Consider the following 25,636-nt stretch of genomic DNA (forward strand, 5'->3'; position numbering starts at 1 on the left):
GTTTTGATACATGCAAGGGTTGCTGAGATATGAGCTAACAATTTTGATTGGCTGTTACGGGTTAACGGTTGTAGATCTGAACACAATAAAGCGAAGTGATGCTTGGTCTGAAGATATCATCATCTTCGAAGGATTTGACTTGGCAGGCTTGGTTCTACCAAGCACGAATCCTTGAGGCTCCTTGACTTTGAGAAACAGCCATTGCCTAATTTTAGTCTGAATACAAGATTTCAGAAATCTTACAACACAATGATTTGTTTTTTATGATAGTAAGTTTCATGGTAGGCAAGTTGTATGGTGATATGTATTATTTTTTTCTTCACTCTATTCACCTGTAATTTACCCTTCACATCAAATGTATTTTGTGTTGTGTGGACATTTTCTAAATCTCTTTTGGGCTTCATGGGCTAAAACATTTAGTATGTTCTAAAGAATAGCAGCCTAATGTAAAATGTGGTGGTTTTATTCAGCTGGTAACTGAATTATTCATTTTCAGTCATTGCATTTAATCCATTGTGTGGATGGTGAATTTGGTTATATTTTGAATATTTTGATATCAGGGCGTGACAAATGAAGTTGAAAAAGTTTAGGGACTTTTATTATGACGAGTAGGTCCTAACATCAAATAAATTGACTACGACCACGCGCCATCTTTCTTTTCGCTGATTGCTGTCAAGAGGTAAAGACGTGTTTGAATGTTTCGAGAAAAGTAATTGATATGTCTGTATATTTGGCTTTGAGCCATTTATAACAGAATAAACACACATAAATACGAAGATATGAAACTATGTTTAGCGGATGTACATCTGGAGAGTTAGTTTAGATTTGTTAACGTATTAGTGTCACTCTATGAACGATAAACTCTTAACGTTACAGTTAGACAGGAAAGGTAACGTTAGCGATTGTGGAAGTGTGGATTCGTAACGTTAATACTTTTAAAATGTTATTATCAAATGTAAGCAGGCAGTGTGTTGAGAACAGGCCGTTATCTCATGAAATACGTTGTATCGTCGAATTAAGCTTACTTTATAGGCTAACGCTGGCACGATGCTTCACGCCATGATTGAGGCTAACGTTGTCAGGCACGTGTTTGTGAAGGCAGGCAAGCATGTGCAATTCTTAGCAAATAAGTAATTTAAGTAATGATAAACAGGATGCAATGTTGGCTTAGGTTAAATTGGTCTGATTTGACGGCGTGCATTCAAATGTCAGGGTGGATTGTGAGGTTAAAATCGTGGATGAATGTAATGTTAGGTTATGGCTAAAATAGTCCTGAACTATGAAGGGAGGGCACAAGCTCACATAAGGCGACAAACAATTGTGTTGTAACGTGACCATGACTCGTCTAAATTATTATTTTCTGTTGGCTATTTTAGGTGGCAAACGGTAGCCTATTACGTACTGTTCTGAATTACCTAATCTCAAATGGCTTCATATAATGTACCAATTACTTCATGAATTAAACAACACAATTGTTTTATAAAATTCATAAGCCTAACCTTTTTTGTATGACCAATTCCTGCTATGAGATGTCTTTGTTTGGTTCAGACCATGGTTTTAGATATGGGAATAGATTTTACTGGGGATAGGAATTATATTTGTAAATGTAAATTGTGAAGGCATAATATACAGATTTTTCCTTGGCTCAATACAAATAGAATGTCTAGTGCTACTTCTAGAATGTGGCAATGCCAAGAGGTTCTACCTTTTAGGTAGCTAATTTGCTGGTTTTACACCAAAATCCTGTAGTGCTGCTTTAACAATTTTCTGTAAATTGGGAGAGTGTATTGGTATATTAAGAATGACTACAAGCCACATCACACATTTGCAAGTTCAAAGTACATATTATTGTAAATGCTAAGTATGTATCTTAAATAATCTATATATATTTTTGTTTTAAACTGTTTTCCAGAATCTGGATGTTTGAGTGAAGTTTTATATTGAAGGTAAGCATGAAATGTTTCATAACTTTTCACATACATTCACATAAACAGTACAACTTGAAGGGGAATTTAAAAAATTGTTTGCTGTACTGACTGCAAAACGGTAATACTCGTAATAAATATGTCATGTTGATATTTGGAATATTTATAATTGTGTATGACTCTGAGGTGCCTTACAGTCCTGGATGAAGAAAAACTAGTATACTGCTCTGCTTTATTCAGAATAGTTTTGATGGCCTCAGAGTATAAAGTCATGAGAATCACTGCAGGGACTCCAGCTGTAGTTTTAAGTAGTTTTCAGTGGTGATGTGTGCCATTACTTGTGTTATGGATGAATGTGTGTCATGCATATGAAAGCAAGCAAGTACGATTTAAGAGTTGTAGAGCTGGGTTGCTTTCATTAGTTGTATTCCTGTCTCATATGCCTTTTGCTGTAGGTCAACAAAGTGTATGCCTCAGTATGGTATAGCTGTATCATACGTTTCATGGTACTTGTGCGTAGGCCTAATGGTATAACAATCCTGATGTCAAATTTGTTTCACCCTTTGTGTCAGTGCATGCAAGTGTCAGGTAAATGTACAAATATAGGGGGATGTATGAATTGAAGGTTAATAATGGCTTTAAAGCTACACCCCCCCCTTTTTTATTCATTCAGTGTGGCCGACCCTTGCATTTAACTCATTGAGTGCCAAAAACGTTATGTTTTTAGCTTTTTTAAAAAAAAAAAAAATTACGAAACTAAACACTCTAACACACCTTATATGTGATTAGGGGAACGCTGTGATGAATGGAAATGAAATATATGACGATCGAAAACTCATGATAACGCACAATCTGGACATTTTATCTGGACATTTTATCATAACTTGGTTGCCTCTTTGGGTTGAATCAGTGACCGCATGCACGTTGGCTCAAAACCAGGCCATTTTCGTGCTTCTATCACTAGGTGGCAGTCTTGCCAGGTCACTTCCCGGAAACTTTACAGGCAACACTTCATATTTCATGAAGGACGTTATATCTCCATTTCTAGAAAAAAAGAGATTTTGATGAAAACTAGCCACTGTTTAGCTTGTGATTTCTCAGGAACAGCAGCGTGTAGAAATACACGGTTTGCACCCACTGAGAGCTTAAAGTCTCACCTTTCAAACGAGCCATGTGTTCATAGCTATAACACAGAATATGCTGTGGCTGTACAAAAATCATCAACAATGGTCTAGATTGCTGGCACTCTAGGACAAAGCTTCTGAAAACAGCTTGGCATTCAATGAGTTAAAGAAACAAGATTGTATGTTGATAAAACAAGCAGTATTGTTGTAATTAAATGTACAGTATCCACATTATGATATAATGTTCCTTATCAACGATGTTGGTGTTATGTCAAGGTATACTGCTTTGTTGAGATATACTGTAGCACAAATGAATAGTATTTTATGAAAATGGCACTGTTCTGTTTAAGGATGCAGGCTAAAATGCTGCTTTTAGCCACCAGTATCCAATGTTTTGATTTAGGAGCAGCACCATCTTATCAAAACAGATAGGTGAAATACACTAACAACCCTGAAGTTTTGTTTTGTTTGGTTTTTGATATTGATTAACAAATATATATGAAATGTGTGTTGAGGAAGCAAAAATTACAGTACTTCTACTGAAACCCTACTTGTGCTATAGCACAACTTGATGGGCAGCCTAATTTGACACAACACTGGCTCTTTGGCATTGCCATCAGGGTGTCAGCGACAGTTCAAGGCTGTGTGAGTTGATGGTAATTTGCACTCGTCACCTAGTTGGCAGTGATTCGACACCTTGTTTTTCAATTATTGAATGTTTTGAACATCTGGTCTGGGTTTGCAGACTATATAAACAGTAATCATTGTGTGCGTCAATGTGTGATTTTATTGGGAAATTTGTTGAACATCTGAAATGCTAGACTCGGTTATTAGTCTCATAAAGTATTTTTTGATTTCAGTGTGCTTTGCTCATGCTTTTAAGTGTTGTATAGTTTCACTTTTGAATGTATAAAGAAGTTAAAGAATATGTATGATGTAATTGTGTACATTGTTGTTGCTTATTTATCAGAACTGATGAAATTAGTACAGTGTAACTTATGAGATGCTTAAGGAAATGTAGCATGCCAGACTTGCCTGTTTCTGATGTGTGCTGTGTGTTTTGCAGATGCCGTGTCCAAACAAGCGCTCCAGGGCAGCCAAAAAAAGACAGGCTGATTTGAGGTCCAGTAAGGTCAGGCTGGTGAACTTTTCATTCTGTCCTGATGTATTATGATTGTGTGTATGATAGAAAACATGTCATTTTGAACACAGTTTAAATGTTGCTTCCAGTTAGCAATTGCATTAGTATTTACATTTCAGGGGTGAGATTCTGCCGGTTTTAAATGGAATTTTTTTTTTTTTTTTTTTTTCGACTTGAAAATGAGACCCACGCAATTCGTATAGATCCAATGAGTTATTTTTTAGAGGGGGGGGTGGTCTGTCCATCAGAGGCAGGCTATATTTCTGCATTACACAAACCATTATTATAACAGGCCGCTGACAATGACATACTACTTAGTACTTAGGCCTACTACATTGTTTAGTTAACACCTTGTCATTTTGCGTTTGTCCAGCCGTTCACCTCCGTGAACCTTGGGCCCCTTGCCTAAAACATATTTCAGGATGCCATCTCACCATGAGAAAACGTAACGTTATGGTGATGGTGCGAGATCAAATCTTGGCATACTTAGTAAACGTCTTGCACATAACATTGAGCTGAATATTTAGTGGAAATAGCCTACTGTAGCATTGTGCTGATGGATAAAGTCACCAATTTAAAGGCGCAGTTTGCATTTTAACCCTAGCTCTCCATTTAGTGTGTGCGCTTGTAAAACTAGTGTTGTAGCCGCTTAGCCTACAGCAGTGATCCTCACTTTTTTTTCACAAGAGCCACATTGGCAGTGCAAAATCAAAAGGAGAGCCACTGTTACGACAACATACTAAGTCACCTTTGCAAATGTGCATTTCTACATATAAATGGGACATCCCACAAAAAGAAATAACACAGCTAATACATTTTCATTTAAGACCAGATTTACTTTAATACTACGATGAGCGGAAGCTGGCATGCATGTCCTTGACTTTCTTCATGCTGTATTTTTAGTATTAGTAGTAGCAGGTTTGACAATAGGAAGCACCATTAAGGCTTAATAACTTCCTTTCACCTTCATTACTGTATTTGGGTGAAGGGGGAAGTATAATTCAGATGTTTATGTTTTTGTAGTGCAGTATTGTATGTTTATGAAGCACATTTGTTACCACATATAGTGGGTCCCATTTAGAAGTGGCCACTTCATTCGCGCTTTCCATGATTCATGCAGCTGCGTGAAATGTATTACAACTTATTGCCACAAGGTGGCAGTTTAAGTCCGCTGTAGCATTTGTAAACAGGGCAGTGGATTGCATTCAAAGGCGTTGCAGTGGCAATGAGATACTGTAAGCAGAACGAACTGAACTTTTGAACTGAAATATCAACAACCTTCAAGTTGCAACCTCTTCAATCAGCATCAAAATATCAGTAGGCCTATCAGATGATTCACTATTTTGTACGTAGGCCCAGAGGACTGTTAGGGGGCAGGCTATATATTATCATCAAGTAGGAGTATAGTAAATAATTTAGTCAACATTTTAACTCAATGTTGGTTTAAGTTATATACAAGACATGTTATAAATGGAAAAAATCCATGGTTCTGCGTCACTGCTGGCAAAATGATCATGATGGCCTATATATTTCAGCCATATTTGGTTTAGTCTTGTGTAGGTCTATAGCAGTGATCCTCACATTGGCAGTGTAAAATCAAAAGGAGAGCCACTTTTACGACAACATACTAAGTCACCTTTGCAAATGTGCATTTCCACATATAAATTGGACATCCCACAAAAAAAGAAATACCACAGCCAGTACAGCTAAATATATACAGCCAAGGCTTAATAACTTCCTTTCACCTTCATTATTTGGGTGAAGGGAAAAGTATAATTCAGGTGTTTATGTTTTTGTAGTGCAGTATTGTATGTTTATGAAGCACATTTAAAAAAATATATTGGCTGTGTTACCACATAGCCTTCAGTGGGTCCCATTTAGAAATGGCCACTTCATTTGCGCTTTCTGTGATTTACGCAGCTGAAATGTATTACAACTTATCGCCACAAGGTGGCAGTGTAAGTCTGCTGTAGCATTGCCGGTAAACAGGGCAGCGGATTGCATTCAAAGGTGTTGCAAGTGGCAGTGAGCAGGCTTGTGCAAAATTCCAGAATTGAATTGAAACTGGCTCTTAAATTCCAATTCAATTCTTGAATTTCACTTCACACAAAATGTTCTTACGTTGGAGCATGCCCCCGGACCCCCCTAGTATTTGCCCCAAATATATTTTCTTTAAGGCCCTTTTCTAGTGCCACCCTTGCATAGGATTTGCCTCATGAATTTTATGAAGTGTAGGTGATGTAAATATATATGGTAGCCAACACTATACTACACTAAAGTACTCGAACCATCGAGGGGGTCACTCCGTGCTACGTATATTTTCCTTTTTTTTTTTTACCTTTGCCAATCACACCCCTGACATTTGCTTGAATGTTTAAGGGAAAGCAGGTAGGCTGTGTGCAACCATGTATATCAGGTCATGTATGCAGGTTTGTGAAAGAGTAGGAGGTGTTTTCCTTCCTTCTAAGTAGATGTTTGATACACATACATATGCTGCAGTTTTATCCTCACAATGTTTTTGAGATGGTACAGTACAGATTACATGATAAAGCTTTCTGTTTTTTATTAGTGACACTTGGGTGGTTTGATATATGCATTATATGAATGTTGAATAACAATTCTCTAGTAGATGTACAGAGTCAGGTAGTTGAGTGCAAGTCTGAGTTCATTGTCAATAGGATCATAATTGTATATTAAATCTTTTTAGTATGATGGTTGAGTTCAGGTTCATGTAAGTGCTGTATCAAAAATGTGTTATGTATGGGTTGTTTTATAGCATAGATGTATTCTTTTATGTAGAATTTAGAGACTCGAGAGACAGAGATTATTCAACACTGATATGGTCAGATACCGCTTGGTCATGGTCAGTGGTAGGAGGGTCTTTGTTGGCTGTCCAGTTCCTCACAGATGATTATAAAATGCTGGCCTGACCTCAAGATCGATGTAGTGGTTGTTACCAGGATAGGCATTGTACTTTGTAATGTGATGGCTCTTGTACCATAAACACTTGTGTTACAGTAATCTTGATGCAGAGAAGGAGCTATGTTAAGAATGGACTCAGGATGGTGCACTGTTTGTAACGCTTTACACTTAGATAGTGTCATGACTGTGTTATTGGCATGCAAACAGTAGAAATGTTTTCTATGGCCAAGTTGTCCAACTTTGGTGAATGGAAAAAGTGTGGTTTATTAGCTCTATAGATTGAACTTTTGTAAAGGCATACTGTATAAATGTGAGCTATGGTTCTTTCTAAACATACTACTACTACTGTCAGTTCTAGTTGGCCTCCCTGCATGTGTTGTAAAAGCTTTGGATATGATTCAGAATGCAGCAGCAGCATGTCTGATACTTTCTCATCCTAAGAGGACACATGCTTCTTGTTGTCTGCATTGGCTTCCTATTGCAGCCAGAATTAAATTCAAAACCCTGACATTGACATATATGGCTTTTACTGGATCAGCTCCATCTTATCGTAATAATATGATTCCGCCTTACATTCCTTCTAGACCACTGCGTTCCTCCAATAAACAACTTTTGTGTTATTCAATGATTCAGTTTAGATCTAGACTTTTTCTCCTTTGTGCTACCTCAGTGGTAGAATGAGTTGTCTACTTGTACTTCCTCTGATAACAGTTTGCAATCTTTCAAACAACAATTGAATGTTTTCTTTACCTGTTTAAACTTCTTAGTTACATCCTCGGTTATTTGTTGCCATTGTTAGTTTTTTTTTTTGGTTGTTTTGATGGTTTGTTGGTAACAGATCATTGAAAGCCACAGCAATGAAGAGGACTGATCAATGATTTTATTGTTATGATTGTTGCGTCGCAGACTATCTTTGACTGTTGCCATAGCAATTGAGCAATTTTGTATTAACATCTTTAGTTGTATCAACGTGTATTCTTTACTTGAGTCATTATAATTTTACATGAATTAGTGTAATTATATGTTTGGATGAAAGTGTCTGCTAAATACCATAACAAATGTGAATGATTGCATGTTTTCATAGAAGTGGAAAGACATTGTCAAGTACCAGTTGAATGGTCAAACAACCATGGTATCATTACATGTCACTGACTAATGTGTTTTGTTGTAGATGCCGGCTGATGTCGCTGAGTCAGGACAGACTACAGTGGACCGAGATACCGAGGTTTTGCCACCGCTACCTCGTAAAAATAAAGCAAGGGCCGAGGTTTTGCCACCGCTACCTCGTAAAAATAAAGCAAGGGCCGAGGTTTTGCCAGCGCTACCTCGTAAAAAAAAGGCCAGTGCTCCGCAGTCTTCGGACGCCAACTTTGTTCCCGTACTGCTCCCGTACTGTTCACGTACTGCTCAAACTCAGCCAAACTCTGCTGAAACTCTGCTCAAACTCAGCCAAACTGCTGACTCTCTGAATATGTGCCATGACTCTGCAAACCCACTGTCAAATACTTTGCCTTCTAATGCTACTAATGATTGTTTGATTGAATCTGTTGACTTCTCAGAGAGATCTGTGCTGATGGGGTCCTTTCATCAAGGCGATTCACGGTTTGGAAATGTGCGCAACAAGCAGTGTGGTGCCATCAGTTTGACTGCTGTTTTGAAGTCCAAGATGAAGAACGTGTGGAGCTGGGAAACTGGAGATCTTGATGATGTTTTGATTAAGGGAACTGTTCTTTACAGGTCAATGAGTGCACAGGGTAAAATAAGAGACCAAGGAAGGGGTTACATTGCTGTGTCTGAATTGCCTAGGCAATATGAAGTGTGGAATTGTGATTTCTCAATAAACTTTGCTGATTCTTACACTGGATTTATTCAGGTTGATGACTATGACGATGCTTTACGTGATGTTGCCATGCCTTTTGACGTAGCACTGCAGCGGGCGCTGTTTAGCAATGATGCTTGTTTGTTAACCATTTGTGCTAACACATGTGCTGTAGTGAATGTAGGAGCAAGGTTTGCGTTTGTTGATTCACACGCTAACAGAAACGTCAACCAGGAAGGTGAGAGGACAAGTTGTGTTGCATACTTCAGCTCTATACACTCCCTGGTCACATATGTTTACGACTTTGCACGATCTTTTGGCATAAGCACATCAAGGTTTGAGGTAACTGGAGTCACAGTAGTAACTAATGCCAACGCTCAGATGGACGATTCATCCAGCTGTTCAACGAGCTCTACAAGTTGCCGTCCACTCTACAGCGATGTGGTGAAGCGTAAACCTAAAGTGTGTGAACGAGTTGTAGCTAATTTCACAAGTGACACAGAATGTTCACAGACCATACCAGACACAAATGCTTGTAGACCACTCTACAGTGACGTTTTGAGACGAGTTCCCAGTAAGGGTGTTAAGCGAAACAAAATTGCAACAGACGATGTCATTCTTATTGATGCAGGTGCGCACGAACAGTCTTTTCAACCTTTACAGTGTGATGTGCAAGCAAATGATGATGTCATTATAAGTGATATAAGAGTTCCCAAACATGCTTTTAAACCTTTAACTTGTCAGGACCAAGATGCACTGTGCACACGTTTAGAGCTTCAAAATGGAAATGTTGATGTAGGCCTAATGGCAACAACTGATATTGATGACATGGGATGTCCCTGTAAGATAAAAAGTATAAAACCTGATGGGAATTGCTTTTACCGCAGCCTAGCCTTTAGCATATGCCACAATGAAGACAAGCATTTGAAAATAAGACGGGCTGTCGTGCAACACCTTCAGAGAAACGGCACCAAATTTGAAACATATTTGAGGGATGAATACACATCTGTGCAAGATTATATCACTAAATCAAGGATATATTACTGTGGTTCGTGGGCAAAAGAAATTGATATTTTTGCTGCTGCTGACTTGTTGCAAACAACTATCTTTACTTTCAATGATGGAAGATGGAATATGCACAGACCTGCAGACTCACACACATGTAGAGAGAATTGCGTTTATTTAAATCACACTGGCAATCATTATGAGGTTGTAACATGTGTTCAACACAAAGATACAAGACGTTGCACAGGAACATGCCAGCCTGTAAAGATTGATGACAAGTTGAGGTCAACACGAAAAAGAAAGTTGAACAATGAATCAGAAAATGTGAAAGCAAAGAAGGAGCGCCGTCGATACGATGACAATGATTACAGAGAGAGAAAGCTTGCGTATTCTCGAAATAAATATATGTCTGATCCTGAATATAAGAAATTGAAGTGTGACTACTTTAAAATGAGATATAGGAAAAGTGATTCCTTTCAAGCAATGGTGCGCACGTATTCTCGTGTCAAATATAAGACAAACGAGACCTTTCAGACTTGTGTCCGTGATTACTCCAAAGCCAAATATAAGACAAACGGGCCATTCCAGAATCTTGTCCGTGACTACAGTCATACAAAATACAAGAAAAACATTGGATTCCAGAACAAAATTAAAGATCATAATAAGAGGAAGTATCAAGAAAATGAAAACATCCGTGTAAATAAAATCAAAAAAGGTCGTGAGAATTATTCAACATGGCAGAAGAAACAGGGAGACATTGATTTGGCTATTGATCATTTTCGTCAGGAGGTCAGTCGTGGTCCTGAATATGTATGCTCAGTCTGTCATCGTTTACTCTTCAGGAAGCAGGTGGTTGAGTGTAAAAGACATTGCTATGAAAGCAAAGGAGCAGAAGAGGCTGCATTGGCTAACAGATGCATAACATTGCAATATTTACATGCGTGTGATGTTAAATGTGAACAGAAATGTCATTTGTCTAATAGTCCATCAAGCAAATTATGGATTTGCCATACATGTCATCATAAAATACTCGGAGGAAAACTTCCCGAAGAGAGTGTTACCAACAACATGCATTTGGATGATATTCCAGCAGAACTTAAATGTCTTAACTCTTTGGAACAACATCTCATTGCACGTCACATTCCCTTCATGAAGCTGTTGTGTTTGCCTCGAGGCCGCCAGAGAGCTTGCCATGGTCCTTGCGTCTCTGTTCCTGTTAATAACGCAAATGTGACAAATATACTCCCAAGAAATGAATGTGATGACAAGATGATAAGAGTGAAACTGAAACGCAAGTTGACATATAAAGGTCATTACGAGTACATGTATGTCCACACTGATCGTGTCAGAAATGCACTGAGGTATTTGATGGCAAACAATAAATGGTACGGTGATGTGACTATGAATGACGAATGGGTAAACTCTCTGAATGGCACTGACCAGCATGAGGAAAGTACCAAACAGGAAACACCTGCTAACAGTGATGATGACAATGTTCCTGAAGAGCAAGCAGAGGAAGATGTGACTTATATCAAAGACCAGAATGGGCTTTTGTCAGATACATCATTACAACCTGTGGATCTGGGTTCAGAGATCATTGATCAGAATTTTCAGGACATACTTAATGTGGCACCAGGTGAAGGTAACAGTCCAGTGAGGTTGTTGTCCGATAAAACCAACGAGGCAAAATGTTTTCCTGTTTTGTATCCATCTGGTGGACCTACATTCCATGATAAAAGAGAGTCCAAAATAACTCTGTCACGGTACCTGAATACACGCATTCTGAATGCAGATGGGCGTTTTGCACAGAACACAGACTTCATTTTTTACGCACAATACATATCAGAGGTGCATCAAGTTGTATCTGGTGTATCAGTGGCATTACGCAAAGGTGGCGGCAACTCTTCTCTGAAAGATGCATCACCAGACATGTTTTTGAACTCAGAGTCGTTGGGTAAAATATTGCGCAATGACGAAGGATACAAGTTCTTACGAGGAATTCGTGGCACACCTCCATACTGGATGTCAGTTCAGAAAGATTTATTTGCCATGATAAGACAACTCTCCATACCCACATTCTTTGCATCTTTTAGCTCTGCAGATTTAAGGTGGCCTGAAATGCTGAACTCTATGCTAAGAATAGAAGGTAAACAAACGTCTGTTGACGATCTTGACTGGTCTGACAAATGTGGACTCATACGTCGAAACCCTGTGACAGCGGCAAGAATGTTTGATCACAGATGGCATTGCTTTCTCCGTGATGTAATCATGTCGCCTGCAGAACCCATAGGGAAAATAAAGGACTACTTTTATCGTGTTGAATTTCAACAACGTGGTTCTCCTCATGTCCACTGTCTTTTTTGGGTTGAAAATGCTCCCAAGATTGATAAAGAGAATGATGATGAAGTGGCACAGTTCATAGATACATACATCACTTGTGAAATTCCACCAGAAACAGATGCAGAGCTTTACGAGGTTGTGAGCAGCGTACAGAGGCACAGCACAAGACACTCTAAGACTTGCCGCAAGAAAAACACAGTGTGCAGGTTCAATTTCCCACGGCCACCATCAAGCTGTACTTTCATCACAAGAGGCGGTAACTGTGAGGACTTGAATGGCAATGATGACAATAAAAGTGCGAGTGCAATAATAAAGAATGTTAAAACTGCGTTGACCATGCCTGACATGAATTTTGATACAGCCGATGCATTTTTTGAGTCTCTTGGGATAGATCAAGGTTTGTTTGAAAAGGCGTACAACATATGTTCCAAAAAGAAAAGCATTGTCCTGAAACGAAATCCTGGAGACATTTGGGTGAACCAGTACAACAAAGACTTACTCCGTGCTTGGCAAGGCAATATGGATATCCAGTATGTCACAGATGCCTTTTCAGTTGTGGTCTACATACTGTCATACATCACAAAAGCAGAACAAGAAATGGGTTTGCTCTTACAACGTGCCCAAGACGAGTCAATGAATGGCAACCTTGATGCAAAAGCAGCATTCAAACAGCTTGGAAGTGTATACCTACACAACAGAGAAGTTTCAGCCCAAGAGGCAGTGTATCGATTAACACACATGCACTTGAAAGAATGCTCTCGTGACGTACAGTTCATTCCAGTTGGTGATAATCCTGTTAGGATGAGTTTACCGCTGCATGTACTTCAAAATAAAGCTATATTCCAACAGTGTAATGATGAAAGCAGCATTTGGATGACCAATGTGATTGAGAGGTATAAGAGCAGACCCCAGGATGAACAATTTGAGGATTTATGCCTGGCCAGTTTTTGTTCTGAATACAGAGTTCTATCAAAGTCACAGGTTCCGACTGAAAAAGATTCACATGACATTATACAGCTCAATAACAACTGCGGCTTTGTGAAACGAAGGACCCGAACTGAACCTGCTGTCGTGAGGTATCCCAGATTTTCTCCCACAAAAAAACCCGAAAAGTACTTCCATTCGTTGCTGCAACTGTTTCTGCCTTACTATGAAGATTGTCACCTCAAACCGCCCCAGTTTGATACATATGAGCATTTCTATAAAAATGGTGCAGTGAAATGTGGCGTTGATGTTCAAAGAGTGCAGTTGATTGTGGATACCAACAAAGCTTTATTTGAAAAAGAAAGTGATGAGATTGACAGAGCTAAACAGTTGCTGGAAGACAAAATTGATTTAGAAGATGCCTGGGCTCAAATATGTCCTGAAACAGAAAGGGAGCGTCTTCGTTGTTTGGATCTGATGAAAGAAAAGGTTGCAGATGATGAAGGTGATGATGATGACAAACTCATTCCTGACCTGACAGCAAACCCACAGACTACATGCACTTTGGAAACAAATCATGTGTCAATGCCCAGACAGGATGCATTGCATTTATTGCGATCATTAAATGAAGAACAGTCTGCCATATTCTATGCTGTTCGTAAGTGGTGTTTGCAGAAAGTGTTTGGGCAAAATCCTGAACCGTTGCGATTATTCATTACTGGTGGAGCAGGAACGGGGAAAAGCCATTTAATCAAAGCGATACATTACGAATCTACCAGGCTGTTGTCACAGATTGCTGAAAATCCTGAGGACCTCACTGTGCTTCTAACAGCACCTACAGGAGTGGCTGCATATAACATTGGTGCTGCAACAATTCACACTACATTCTCCATTGGTGCAAATGTCAAACTGCCATATCAACCACTAGGTGATGAGAAAGTCAATTCTTTGCGAACCAAAATGGGAAGCTTGCAAATTCTGATCATTGATGAAGTGTCCATGGTCGACCACCGTCTTTTGGCCTACATTCATGGTAGACTGCGTCAAATCAAGCAGACTGGTGATTATTCCTTGTTTGCAAAAGTTTCCCTGATTTGTGTGGGTGATTTTTTTCAACTCAAGCCCGTGAAAGGCACGCCTCTTTTTGCTGAAAACAAAGGAGCCAACCTGTGGGACAACAACTTTGAGGTTGCAGAACTGACTAAAGTTGTTAGACAAGAAAATGCAGCATTTGCGGAAATGCTTAATCGTCTCAGAGTCCGTAAAAAGAATGAACCTCTCACCGACCATGATGTTCTCACATTGAGGCAGCGTGAAACTGGTGAGGAATCTAATGACATTCATGTGTATGCTACAAATGCGGAGGTTGATGAATATAACGTGAAGAGACTGCAAGAGATCTGCCCAGACGCAATCAGCATACGTGCTCAAGACTTTGTCCGAAATCCCAAAACTGGAAGAATGGAACGGAAAGTTGGCTTTCACACAAAAGTTTTCAACTCTTGCTTGCCTAAATGTGTTTCGTTGGGTGTTGGAGCAAGGGTCATGTTGAAGAAAAACATAGATGTGTCTGATGGCCTTGTCAACGGAGCATGTGGCACAGTTGTGGAAATCATTCAAAGTCAACAAGACGATGACATGCCTGCAGCTATCCATGTGGAGTTTGAAGACCCTAATGTAGGAAAGATCCAGAGGTCAAAAGCAAAAAGGGTTTCCGAACGTTCAACGATAGTGGAAGTGCAAGAGGAACAAGTGGCTAATAATGGTGGTGTACGAAGGCAACTGCCGATTAGCCTGGCCTGGTCAGTAACTGTACATAAATGTCAAGGGCTTACTGTTGAAAGGGCTGTTGTATCACTCAAGAAGATCTTTGCTCCAGGGCAAGCATATGTTGCGTTGAGTCGCGTGAGAACTCTCGGTGGGCTGATAATTGAGGACTTCAAAGAATCTGCCATATTTTGTGATAACAAAGTAGATTCAACTATGGAAAGCTTGCCTAAGTTTAACTTTGGAATGTCTGTTTCATCCAACATGAACCCTGTATGCACAGTAGCACTTCACAATGTACAGAGTTTGAATGCTCACATTCAGGATGTTCAATCCCATAAAGCCCTCATGAACGCTGACTGTATTTGCTTAACAGAGACGTGGCTCAATGTAGACACTGATGAAGAGCCACAACTTCCAGGATACGTCTTCAAACACAATCCGAGGGGAAACTGTTACGATGACTCTGAGCCAGCCTTTGCAGCGCTGAAACAACAACAAAGAGGTGGAGTTGGTGTGTATTGTTCAGAAAACATTGATGTGCAGGTGTCAATTCCAGAAAGATGCAATTTGGAATGTCTGTATTTTGAAATACCTCATGCAAATTTGACTGCTGCTGTGTTGTACAGGCCCAGCTCTTATAAGATTGACATGTTTCGAGAGCAGTTATTACAGGTCATCTTTGAACTTGAGAAGCATCCAGGGAGAAAGCTCATTATGGGAGACTTCAATGAGGACATATTCGTATCTTCTACAATTCTCAAGTTACTGGAACAGCATGGATACAATCAGCACGTACAAGCAGCTACAACTGAAAAAGGTACATTAATAGATCATGTTTACACTAAAGGCACAGAACATGTTGTTGTTGAAGTTGTGCAGACATACTACAGTTTTCATGAAGCCATACTAATCTCACTGTTGTAATAATGTTATCTGTGATTAATGATATTTGTCTTTGAATAGGTAAGTATTTATATTCTGGTTAAGATGTCATTATGAGTTTACTCCATAGTCCGTCCGCTGAGTGGGGTTTGGATGGGTGGGTGGGTGGTGGCAAGGAGAGAGCATACACTGGACGGCTCCTTGCAGGGCATGGGAGGGGTATAGGGGCCATTTTCCAAAAGAAGTTGTAAATAACGGTAAATATATACAGAGAATGTGTAAATATCAGAAAACAATACAGTTGATTTATTATCTATTTTTGTTTTAAGTCAGTGGATCGTTCCTTAATTGTCTCAAGCATTTTAGGCTATTTCTTGTTAATGTTGGTCGAATTATTTCATTTTGGTTGTATCACACCACCATTATACCAAGTTATGTGTAATGCTTTAAATGCTAACAAGAATCCAAATTAAAGTTATAATTAATGGACAGACATAGTGTATTGAATGTTTTATATCTTTACCGTTATTGTAAACCTTAACATTATCAGTGAATTACAGTTAAGACGATAACAGTCAAGGACAATAAACACAGCTGTTGAATTTTAGTCCAGTAAAATAAAAATCAGCCATATTATTTTACACAGATATTACAGTCAGTTGAAGACTGGTATTATTATTGCAACACTGAGTTGAAGGAAAACAATACCATAAATCTTCATTGAAGTGAAAGAATAAATTGTGTATGAATTAATTGTCTCGAGATTGTGTAAGAATGCTGAAAACAAACAAAGAAAACAAATCTTAAAAGTGCAACTTCTTTTGGAAAATGGCCCCTATACAGGGAACTTTTTTGTTCAACATGTTCATGAATTATGGAATTATACCAAGTGGACAGTCATGCAATTGCTGTTTATCATGCTTATCGAAGGTGTCCAAATCACCACCAATTTGCAGCTAACTCACAGTTTAACACATACAGTAGTGTGACACAAAAAGTGTTTTGCTTCACCCTTATTGTGATATATGCTTTGACACAGTAAAGTCATGATACCATATGTACAAGATCACTTAAATAGTGCTGATTACAGACAATTTCTGTCATTTACTGTGGAATCAGTTCTGTTGCCTTTAAGATAACACAGGTCAAAGGCCCAGCCTACATCTCGCTGCAACACCACTATTTCTTGGAAAAGGGCAGGATCTCCAAGGACATTCTGTTTGGTGGAGTTGCCACCAGTACCAGGGCATTTGAAGGACATGAAAGCCATGGACAGCAATGCAATCTGCTGAGAGAAGCATGTGAGTAAACATGCTTGCTGGAGACAGGTGATGTGTAAATGAGTCAAGGACACATTCAGAAGAATGCTATTTGGATTAATAAAAAAAGACAGCAACAACAGCCATTATTCCTGTGTGGGACTACACGGCTGTTCTAAGCAGTGATTTCTATGTCTACCGACACTGGCAGGTGCATCTTAGCAATGTGTACTGTATATATTTCATACCAATTGAACTGAACACCTTACCATTTTTGTTTGAGTTATAAAAAAATGCATGTTAGAAGATATTTACATATTTAGCACTGTCCACTTGGTATGCAGTTCTGTAAACAGGGTCTAATACACATGATTACACAATTTAGTATTACACAATTCTAAATTGCATTGTTAAAGTAGTTATGTAAAATAAAGTAAAATATGCATGAGTTGATCATTTCAAATGTGTTACAATATATTGACAGACTTTATATAATTATTTTGTTTATGTAAAAATGCTATGTTTTGACATGAATAATTCAGAGAAGAAAGTTTGTTTTTGTTTCTAAGTTTTAGATTGGGTGAGGACAATTCAGTTGGCTACTTAATCAACCCAGGACAATTCTCAGCCATTAGTCCTGTAGAACTACTTGAAATAAGACATATTTAATGGTTTAAGTTTATTTTTTTCTGCCTGTGTGATATGTTGTTTGTTTTTCATTTGGGCATGATTTTGTATTAGGCTGTCCTTTTGTGTTCTGTTCTTTTGTGTGGGACTGATTTGTTTTAGCTGCGACTGTACTATAAGTATTTTTTTATCACACCAAGGACTGTAATTTAGATGGTGTGTAACATGTTACTTTACTTGTTGATACATTGAATGAACTATTTTTATTTTGTTTTGTTTTGTTATGTTATGACCAATTATTGTGAAGTATGTTTTGGCATGGATAATTACAAAGAAGGAAAAATAGTTATTGATATTATATCAGAAAAGTTACTTATGCTCTATGAATTTCATTTCATAATGGCATATGGAATCTGTTCACTAACACATTGCTAAATTTCACTGCTGGATCTTTACAATTAACCACCACAAAACAATGGACTGAATATGGAGTGCAAGAAGTCTTACTTTGTAAGACAAAACGGAATCAACCACTACAGAGGTTTGGAGTTGGAAATGCTGTCATGCTCTTCTGACATATTGACATTATGTGAGTACCCATTATATTATATATATAACTGTACATTTTTTTCAAAGACAGGCATCCTAATTCTGATTCATGCACTTTTGACAGGATGTAAACTTTAAGAAAAAGACATGTTGGTTTATTTACCTGTGTAACAATAGCATGTAGACTTTTATTGTAAATGTACATCTGCTGTCAAATGACCATACAGAAAATGTTGGCCAAGGCCCAGCAACATAGCCTTTCGAGTGACCTGCACCAGACACAGGGCATGCTGAGGATCACGGACATCCTCCAGCAAGGCAGCCTTCCGAGTGACTTACACCAGTCCTGCTGCAGATCACGAACATCCACCAACAACGCAGCCTTCAAAGTGACCTGCACCAGACACAGGGTCTGTTGAGGATCACATACATCCGCCAGCCTCACAGCCTTCTGAGTGACCTGCACCAGTCCTGCTGCAGACCATGGACATCCGCCAGCAAAGCAGCCTTCCGAGTGACCTGCACCAGTCCAGTTGCAGATCACGGACATCCGCCAACTACGCAGCCTTCCAAGTGACCTGCACCAGTCTTACTGCGGATCATGGACATCCGCCTGCAACATAGTCTTCCCAATGAACTGCACCAGTCACAGAGCCTGCTGCGGATGACGGACATCTGCCAGCCATGCAGCCTTCCGAGTGACCTGCACCAGTCCTGCTGCGGATCACGAACATCCGCCAGCAACGCAGCCTTCCGAGTAACCTGCACCAGTCCTGCTGCGGATCACGGACATCCGCCAGCAACGCAGCCTTCCGAGTGACCTGCACCAGTCTTGTTGCGGATCACGGACATCCACCAGCAACGTAGCCTTCCCAATAAACAGCATCGGTCACATCTTCCAGCCATGCAGCCTTCCGAGTGACCTGCACCAGACACGGGGCCTGATGAGGATCACGGACATCCTCCAGGAACGCAGCCTTGTGAGGGACCTGCACCAATCACAGGGCCTGCTGAGGATCACAGACATCCACCAGCAACACAGCCTATCAAGATCTTATCAAGTTATGTGAGTATCTGTGCTTTTCTTTCTCCAAAAGATGCAATCTAAATGTTTATGCATATTTTAGTAGGATGTAGCCTACATTTTATACACTGTTAATGAATAGACATTTTACTTTCTTAAACCTGTAGAACAAAATAATGTATACTATTGTAAATGTACATCTGCTCTAAAATTACCTTACAGATAATGTTTGCCCAGTTTCAAAGAATATACCTTCTGAGATGTTTCAAAGCTGTGGTGTGGCCACTGCCACAGGTATGCACAGAACTGGTCCATACGTCTGTTCCATGGGACACACCAATAGTTAGGACTGTTGAGGCTCACGGACATTCACAAGCCACACAGCCTATCGAACCACCTGTACCAGACGGAGAGCCTGCTGAGACTCATCTACCTTTTCGCTTGGTGGTTGTGGTGGTGCAGACGGACTTGTACTTGTCAGAGTGCCTGTTGAAGTTCATGGACCCTCACCAACCACATGCTGAGGCTCGTAGCTGATCTTGACAATCTACAACAGCACTACAGGACAGCATTACAAAGGGCAATGAGTACATGTGGCCATCTACTGACTATTGACTTTGTGCTGTAGATTATTAGCATTATGTTCATATCACATAGTCATATTTATTCATATCACATAGCCTTATTTATTCTTCTTATAAAGGAACTGCTAATACACTGCACATATTTATATCTAATTTATATTATTATAAACCACCTTCTGTAAACAAACTGCATACTACTGTCTACACTGCACTATATTTCTTGCCTTGCCTATGCCCCACCTTTCTATACTTTGTATATATCATTGCACTTTTCTGCATTTTTGCACTTCTGGTTAGACTCAAACTGCATTTTGTTGGCTTTGTACTTCTACTCTGCACAATGACAATAACGTTGAATCTAATCTAATTACAGGACCATTTAGTAATACAAGGGAAATAGAAGTAATTGGGGATTTAATGTTTTTTCTCAGTTTTATTTTTTACTATTTTGGACATCTTTGCTTTTTGTTCCATCATTGTTTTATGTGGCACTTTCTATTTCTTCCATTAAATTGAATACAATAATTCTAAATAAATGTCATACTACACTATATCCAGGAGGTTAGTTTTCAGGGTATTTGTTTGCATAACATCATGCAATTTATACCTCTTCAATTGGAACACTTATTGTTAATAATGTTTTGATAACAAACCAGAATAGTTCAGTAATTATGTTAAGATGTTTATACTGTATATTAAGCATAGAAAAGTTGTGATGATGTATATCACACAACAAAAATGTGTAAAGATTGTTTTGTCTACCACAGAGTTGTAGCAGATTATCAATGACTGCAGTAATGACTTTTAGCATAATCATCTTCATACCATAAATAACCTGAAAGTTAACAGACTAACCACACTCAGGGAACTAACCTAAATGTGAGATTGTAAGATTGTAAAATCTATGTAAAATTTGTAAAATACTAGGTATGCTATAATCAAATTGTAATTAATAAAGTACAAATGTTTTTGGCCTTATCTTTCTTTACTCAAAAAAGTCTTTGATTACTCAGTGAATTTGTAAATGAATGAACTTAAACATGTGAAGTTTTGCATTGTTATACATAAACTATCATCAAACTAAATTGCATTGAAATCAAACGGTGGCATGTGTCAGCCAAAGGACCTTTTTCAATAGCCAGTAAGGTTTAAATCCAAACACATGAAGACTTACAAGCCAAAATGCATTTTTGATAATTGCAGTGCCCCCTATAGGTCAAAGATCACCACATTTCTTCAGCCTTTGGTTTTGATACATGAAAGGGTTGCTAAGATATGAATATCCTGTATGGCAGCTTCGCTGCCAATTTTGATTCGCTGTGTTGGGCGAACAGTTCTGAATATGGTTTCAAAAATCAAGAGATATGTAATGGTCAGTCTGAAGATTGTCTGTGCAAACTTTGTGACAAACAGACTAAATCTGTGACCTGTGAAAATGTTTTTGCGTTTTGCACAAAATCCAAGATGGTGGCAAGATCAGTTATGTTGAGGTCACAAATTGGTAGGTTTTGGCCCTAGGAACTCCAACAGCATTAAGAGACACTACTAGTATGTTTTAATTCCAAACACATCAGCAGTTACAAGCTAAAATGTATTTTTCTAATTGCAGTGACATGTATAGGGCAGAGGTCACCAAATTTCTTGAGTGTCCTCCATATAAGTTCATAGGTCCATTTTTTGAAATTTGGTTTTGATACATGAGAGGGTAGCTAAGATATGAGCTCACTTCATTTTTGGCAGCTTCGCAACGGATTTTGATGGGCTGTGTTGGGTAAACACTTGTGAATATGGCTTCAAAAATCAAGAGAGTCTGAAGATGATCAAGATGGCAGCAACGTTGAGGTCACAAGTTGGTACATGTATGTGTTAGCAGCTCCCAGAATATTAACAGATATCCCTACTAAGTTGTAAATACAAACACATCAAGAGTTACAACACATTTTTACTAACTGCAGCGCCCCCTAGAGGACAAAGGTTACCAAATTTGTTGAGCGTCTTCATTATGCAGTCAAAAGTCCATGTACTACGTTTGGTTTTGATACATGAAACCGTTGCTGAGATATGAGTTTGATATGACTTACAAGCCTAAACGTCCCTTAGAAATCAAAGGTCCCCAAATTTCTTGAGTGTCCTCCTAATGGGGTCATGAGTCCATGTTTCAAGTTTGGTTATGATACATGCAAGGGTTGCTGAGATATGAGTTCACTTCCTGTTTGGTGGCTTTGCCACCGATTTCGATTGGCTGTTACTGGCAAATGCTTTTGTCAATTGTTCCAGAAAGTAATGCATTCATAAGGCAGGGTCTACAGATGGCCTGTGCCAATTTTTATGAAGATCAGATGAAATGTGTGACCTGTGAAAACGTTTTAGTTTTTTTTATTAAATCCAATATGGCGGCCAAATCAATTATGATGACATCACAAGTTGGACTGGGTTGGCCTAAGGACATCCAACAGTACTACTAGACACCACTAGTATGTTTTAATTCCAAACACATCAACAGCTATATGCCAAAATGCATTTTTGCTAATTACAAGGCCCCCTACAGGTCAAAGGTCAACATATTTTATGAGTGTCCTTCTGATGGGGTTATGAGTCCAAATACTAAGTTTGGTTATGATAGATGAAATGGTTGCTGAGATATGAGCTCACATCCTGTTTGGCGGCTTTGCCGCCAATTCCGATTGGCTGCCGTGGCTAAACGCTTTTGAATTTGAAAAATCTGTTTGATAACTTTTGTACGGCTTGGTCTGAAGATCATATGTGCTAAGTTTTGTGAAAATTGTACAAACTATGTGAGGCATGAAAATTTGTAAAGTTTTTGACAAAATTTAAAATGGCAGAAAATCCATCATGGCATAAATTCACGTCATAAGGTGCGTTGAACTTGGCTTGGTCCAAGGATTACAACGATACCTCATTTTGACAATCAGGTCAACGGGTCAAAAGTTACGTCCGTGAACACATGTCCAAATTTGCCCTGTTGGTGGCGCTAGAGCAATCGAGGTGCCGCCATGAAACTTGCTGAAATTAATTATTGGACTGTCCCCCATCAGTGTGCCAAATTGTACAACTTTTTACCAGACAGTTCTATGGGCTGCCATTGATTTCCATTGCAGAATAATACACATCAGCAACTACAGGCCAAAATGCATTTTTGCCAATTACAGAGCCCCCTAAAGGTCAATGGTCACCAAATTTCTTGAGCGTCCTCCCGATGGGGTCATGAATCCATATAGTAAGTTTGGTTATGATACATGGCAGGGTTGTTGAGATATGAGCTCACTTCCTGTTTGGCGGCTTCGCCACCAAATTTGATTGACTGTTACGAGCGAATGCTTTTGCCAATTGTTCCAGAAAGCAATATATTGATAGATTATGGTCTGAAGCTGGTCTCTGCCAATTTTGGGGTCATGAATCCATATAGTAAGTTTGGTTATGATACATGGCAGGGTTGTTGAGATATGAGCTCACTTCCTGTTTGGCGGCTTCGCCACCAATTTTGATTGACTGTTACGAGCGAATGTTTTTGCCAATTGTTCCAGAAAGCAATATATTGATAGATTATGGTCTGAAGCTGGTCTCTGCCAATTTTGGTGAGGATCCGCTGAAATTTGTGATCTGTGAAAACTTGTACGTGTTTTTGATTAAATCCAATATGGCGGCCGAATCAATTACGATGACATCACAAGTTCGCTTGGGTCGGCCTAAGGACCTCCAACAGTATTACCAGACACCACTAGTGCATTTTAATTCCAAACACAACAGCAGCTACAGGCCAAAAGGCATGTTTCTTAATTACAGCGCCCCCTAGAGGTCAAAGGTCACCAGATTTATTGAGTGTCCCCCTGATTGGGTCCTGAGTCTATGCACCCAGTTTGGCTTTGATACATGCAAGGGTTGCTGAGATATGAGCTCACTTCCTGTTTGGTGGCTTCGCCGCAAATTTCGATTGGCTGTTACAGCCGAATGCTTCTGTCAATTGTTCCAGAAAGCAATGCACTGATAAGGCATGGTCTGAAGATGGTCTCTGCCATTTTTGGTGAGGATTCGCTGAAATTTGTGACCTGCGAAAACTTGTACGTGTTTTTGATTAAATCAAATATGGCGGCCGAATCAATTACGATGACATCACAAGTCGGCGTGGGTCGGCCTAAGGACCTCAAACAGTATTACCAGACACCACTAGTGCATTTTAATTCCAAGCACAACAGCAGCTACAGGCCAAAAGGCATGTTTCTTAATTACAGCGCCCTCTTGAGGTCAAAGGTCACCAGATTTCTTGAGCGTCCCCCTAATTGGGTCCTGAGTCCATGCACCAAGTTTGGCTTTGATACATGCAAGGGTTGCTGAGATATGAGCTCACTTCCTGTTTGGCGGCTTTGCCGCAAATTTCGATTGGCTGTTACAGCCGAATGCTTCTGTCAATTGTTCCAGAAAGCAATGCACTGATAAGGCATGGTCTGAAGATGGTCTCTGCCAATTTTGGTGAGGATCCGCTGAAATTTGTGACCTGCAGAAACTTGTACGTGTTTTTGATTAAATCCAATATGGCGGCCGAATCAATTACGATGACATCACAAGTTGGCGTGGGTCGGCCTAAGGACCTCCAACAGCATTACCAGATACCACTAGTGCGTTTTAATTCTAAGCACAACTGCAGCTACAGGCCAAAAGGCATGTTTCTTAATTACAGCGCCCCCTAGAGGTCAAAGGTCACCAGATTTCTTGAGCGTCCCCCTGATTGGGTCCTGAGTCCATGTACTAAGTTTGGTTATGATAGATTTATGGGTTGCTGAGATATGAGCTCACTTCCTGTTTGGCGGCTTCGCCGCAAATTTCGATTGGCTGTTACGCACGAACGGTTTTAGTTCCGAAGACAAAAAGCAATGCATTAATGAGGCATGGCCTGAAGATCATGTGTGTCAAGTTTGGTGACGATCGGACAAAATTTGTGACCTGTGAAAGATTAGTTTCACTTTCACTAAAATCCAATATGGCGGAAAATCCATCATGGCGGAAAATGACGTCATAGGGTGCGTTGAACTCTGCTTGGTCCAAGGATTCCAAGGATAGCTCATTTTTCAAAATCGAGCCAACGGGTCAGAAGTTACCTGCGTGAAAGCATGTCCAACTTTGGCCTGTTGGTGGCGCTAGAGCGCTCGGGGTGCAGACTTGAAACTTGGTGAAATTAATCAAGGGTTACTGCCTAATTAGTGTGCCAAATTTCACAACTTTTCACCAGACGGTTCTATGGGCTGCCATAGACTTCAATGGCAGAGGATTTATAATAATAAGAAAACTAAGAAACACAATGGGTGCCTTCGCAGCTTCGCTGCTTGGCCCCCAATAATAAGAAAACTAACAAACACAATGGGTGCCTTCGCAGCTTCGCTGCTTGGCCCCCAAATATAACCGCAAGCGGTGATTTACGGGGTCCGAGTAAAACGAACATGAGGTAGCATAGCTTTTTAGTTTTACATATGCTTTGATTGTTTGGGCCCAATTGTTCAAAAGAAACATGATTGGATTTTGGTTATCGGATTTCAGTTACCGGATTTCGGCTATCGGATTGGATCAAATCTTGAAAATGGCTTGTTCAAAGGGAAACAATGATCCTGAAATTGGATTAGATCACATAATCTATTCTTGGTTTTGATCTGGATAAAACCTTCACTTTGTGTTGTTCAAAACTTTTGAGTTGGATTGGAATAAATTTGATGCATAACATTAGGATTACC

At 39.5% G+C, this 25,636-nt stretch overlaps 1 protein-coding gene and 1 long non-coding RNA gene across 3 annotated transcripts; both read left to right on the top strand.

Moving 5' to 3' along the window:
* Window positions 1–679: 679 nt before the first annotated feature.
* LOC121695249 lies at window positions 680–8,969 on the top strand. The gene is made up of 3 exons (XR_006026045.1): window positions 680–1,946; window positions 4,116–4,181; window positions 8,284–8,969. It is a non-coding gene; the product is annotated as an uncharacterized LOC121695249 (long non-coding RNA).
* A 5,941-nt stretch (window positions 8,970–14,910) lies between these two features.
* Window positions 14,911–17,373, top strand: LOC121695246. 2 transcript variants are annotated; one of them, XM_042075909.1, is made up of 3 exons: window positions 14,911–15,002; window positions 15,344–15,787; window positions 16,988–17,373. In XM_042075909.1, the coding sequence occupies exons 1-3, from the start codon at window positions 14,963–14,965 to the stop codon at window positions 17,104–17,106; spliced, it is 603 nt and encodes a 200-aa protein (XP_041931843.1). In that variant the 5' UTR covers window positions 14,911–14,962; the 3' UTR covers window positions 17,107–17,373. The 2 variants fall into 2 exon arrangements, 1 of the variants encoding a protein (XP_041931843.1); XR_006026044.1 differs by lacking the exon at window positions 14,911–15,002 and having other exon boundaries at window positions 15,745–15,787; window positions 16,972–17,373.
* The last annotated feature ends 8,263 nt before the right edge of the window (window positions 17,374–25,636 follow it).

Source organism: Alosa sapidissima, chromosome 21, assembly GCF_018492685.1.
Source record: "Alosa sapidissima isolate fAloSap1 chromosome 21, fAloSap1.pri, whole genome shotgun sequence".
NCBI classification, from domain to species: Eukaryota; Metazoa; Chordata; class Actinopteri; order Clupeiformes; family Clupeidae; genus Alosa; species Alosa sapidissima.

Bases quoted from the DNA above. Each gene is read 5' to 3' on its own strand.
- LOC121695246 (XM_042075909.1), top strand. From the start codon at position 14,963: ATGGTGGTGTACGAAGGCAACTGCCGATTAGCCTGGCCTG. The intron at 15,003-15,343 runs GTCAGTAACTGT...TTTGCTTAACAG, and splicing joins CTGCCGATTAGCCTGGCCTG to AGACGTGGCTCAATGTAGAC. The intron at 15,788-16,987 runs GTACATTAATAG...GTTGCCTTTAAG, and splicing joins AGCAGCTACAACTGAAAAAG to ATAACACAGGTCAAAGGCCC.